At 46.3% G+C, this 2,914-nt stretch overlaps 1 protein-coding gene across 1 annotated transcript in view; it reads right to left on the minus strand.

Moving 5' to 3' along the window:
- Positions 1 to 296: 296 nt before the first annotated feature.
- Positions 297 to 2,914, minus strand: part of T265_04604 (hypothetical protein) — a gene marked incomplete at both ends in the record, with an annotated part of 15,899 nt that continues 13,281 nt past the window's right edge. Inside the window, one exon of the mRNA XM_009169386.1 lies at positions 297 to 504. Within this exon, the coding sequence (XP_009167650.1) occupies positions 297 to 504 (208 nt within the window). The remainder of the gene's footprint in view (positions 505 to 2,914) is intronic.

Consider the following 2,914-nt stretch of genomic DNA (forward strand, 5'->3'; position numbering starts at 1 on the left):
AGCTATGATGTGAAAACGATAACTTTGATGCCATTGGCTGCATGGCACAGTCATATTCGTGAGGGTTTGTCTGATCCGATAGATGAATTACTCACGCTTCATAGGCTGCGCCGGTTTGGGCATGTAGCCGCATGCCAGAAGACCGTCTGCCTCAGAGAGCTCTTTTCGCCCAGCCTTGTACTGATTGAAAGCGACCAAGAGGTGGACCTGGCAACGAAGTACGAAAACACTAACCAGTCGGGTGGATAACTGCCGCCTTCCTGGATGGGGACCCCGGGGACTCAAACTACCAGTGTTTAAAGACATTGGCGGAAATCGCCCAGTCGCACAGTCAGTGGCGCTCGTGCATCAAAGCTATCACCTTCAATGGGTAGAAACCCGATTCCCGAACAAACTGAATATGCCTTCACCCCTAGGGCTCGGTTGTACGTCCCACATTCCCATCTTCCGGTGACTGAAACCGTAACAGCTAGAACTAATGTGCTCATGGTACACGGTTTATAGCTGACAAATTGAATTGAATTGCCTGGTCCCCATTCTGCGGAGCGACAGTTAAAACGAGGCCACGCAAGCCGGAGCCAGTAGGAGGCTTCTGGTAAACTCCAGATGATTCACTGAAATCCCAACGGAGGTAGGAATCCTGAGAAAACTCCACCGGCGACGGAGAAGTAACATATTCTCTGGTTGGTAACCATGCAAATTCACCAACCGAAAGATATATCTGAATCAAATATGCATTAAAAGACAAACTGAACGTCCCGATAAGCGAGATCAGGAGTGCAAAGAAAAAAATAGAAATTAGGGTATCACAGTGGCCAAGGCACCAGAGTTGAAATAAACTGTTTATTAAAACGTCAATCGGATGGGTGTGTTCGTCTGGATGGGGGCTGACGCCTGTTTGAAAAGCGTCAAGAAGTCAGCTGGGATGAGAGTATTCTGTTACGAAGCAGGGTGTATCTGGTGAGGAAAAAATGCGAGAGTGAAAGACAACATCAACTGATACCTATCAGGAGACGAGTGTGACTTTTTAAATTTAACAGGTTTACGGGACCATTGTGAACCTATGATCTAATTTGCTCTAAAGTTTTGGTCCATGCAAGCTGGAGAAAATTCTTACACTGCCAAATTTATCATAGTCCAGAAAAATAGTGAGCATCAGCAGTAATGGATAGGCAAAGACTAAAAAAACAAGACAAACAAATTCTAACTACATGACAACACTACTTATATGGTTGCTGAAAGCTCTTCGACAGCTCACTACCGGTTTTGTTCTTCTTGGGGCTCATCGAGCAGACGTAGTTCTCGAGTTTCCGCCCGTACAACTGTTTAACACAAAGCCACTGGGACAGAAACTGATGGCGCTTTTGTGCGAAAAAATAGACCCTCCTAACGCGATTCATTCGGCCGTAGCAGCTGACGAGGTAACCTGGGGAAAGGTTGGAAATTCGCTCAGCAGCTCAATTCCAGACGGGAGAGATTGGAAAGCCGGAAGAGAGTTAAAGCCAAGTACATTTCGATATTTGGTTCGCCTTTTAGTCCGTGAGCTACCACGAATTCAAGGTAGCGGTGGTCAAACGACCTCAGGGGCGAGTTAGTATCAAGATAGTCCGGTGTCCAGTCACTCACAGAGACACATGGACGACGAACATCTCTCCCAATGTACAACGCAAGCATGGAGAAATTTACGGACTCGAGACACTCTTAAGCTCCAGAGTGAACACATTCGACGACGAAAGGGGTGAGCATAGAGTGAGGGGTGCCGCGTATGTCACGACCAACTAACAATGAGCGCTAACCAACAGGTAGCCGACAGATAACTAGTCCGCTGTGACTGCATAAACAACTCATCTCTCTACAACTCTCAAAAGTTGGTATTAAGCAATAAGAGCAAACGAAGCTGTGAATTAATCTAGAATGTTAGCCTGCTTGACATTTACAAATGCCTGAAAAGACATGAAGGCTATGCGTGAGATTTTCAGCTACGGAGAATGATACATGGATTTCACTTCTTGAGGTAAGTTGAATCGCAAAAATACGAACTTCGAAAAACTAAGTTATACATCGTTAGACGTAATACAATACTCATAAAATTGCTGAAAATTCTTCGACGGCCCACAACCGGTTTCGCCCTTCTTGAAGCTCATCATGTAGGAGCGGTCCCCGAGTTTCCGTCAACTTTATGTTCTACTTGAGGGCGAGATGGCCCAAGTGGTTAGAGCGCGAATTTACTGACCAGAAAGTTCGTGGTTCGAACCCGGCCTCTGTCTCTCGACTCCTCCTGTCTAGGCTTGGGCAACCTGACACTATCCTGGCACTCGTGCCTCCTTCGTGCGGCATGGCAACCAGGCGCCGAAAGGGTGCTACAGCTGAACGATTTTTTAAATTTTTTCCATGTTCTACTTGAAACATCATAAACGAGGAATTCAGCTCGGTTCCAGGTGAGTCTTCCAAGAAATCAAACCGGTTTTCAAGTGAGTGTGTTTTGCTAAGTTATATACCAGTTTTGTTTGTTTCTCCCGCGGGTGGATTTGGAATATGCAGACGATATCGTTCTCATCTTCGAAGAGGAGGAGAAGGCTCAGGTGTTTTTGGATAAACCAACCAAGTCATCCCGTCCTTTGGTATGCACTTTGCATCCACAAAGTGTAAGGTCATTCTTGTGGACGTGCGGTCACTGAACACGCCACTTACGATCCAGGGAGAGGCACTGGAAGTTGTGGAGCGTTTTACTTATCTTGAAAGTTGTATTAGTTCTGACTGTAGTGTGACAGATGAGGTGAATGCACAAATCTGCAAGGCTCGGGCCGCGTTTGCTAACTTGAGACACCTATGGCGTCAGAATGGTTTATCCCTGAATCTGAAGGGACGTGTGTATCAAGCTACAGTACGGGCTGTTTTGTTGTATGGCTGTGAG

The sequence above is a fragment of the Opisthorchis viverrini genome (assembly GCF_000715545.1).
Source record: "Opisthorchis viverrini unplaced genomic scaffold opera_v5_78, whole genome shotgun sequence".
Lineage (NCBI taxonomy): Eukaryota > Metazoa > Platyhelminthes > Trematoda > Opisthorchiida > Opisthorchiidae > Opisthorchis > Opisthorchis viverrini.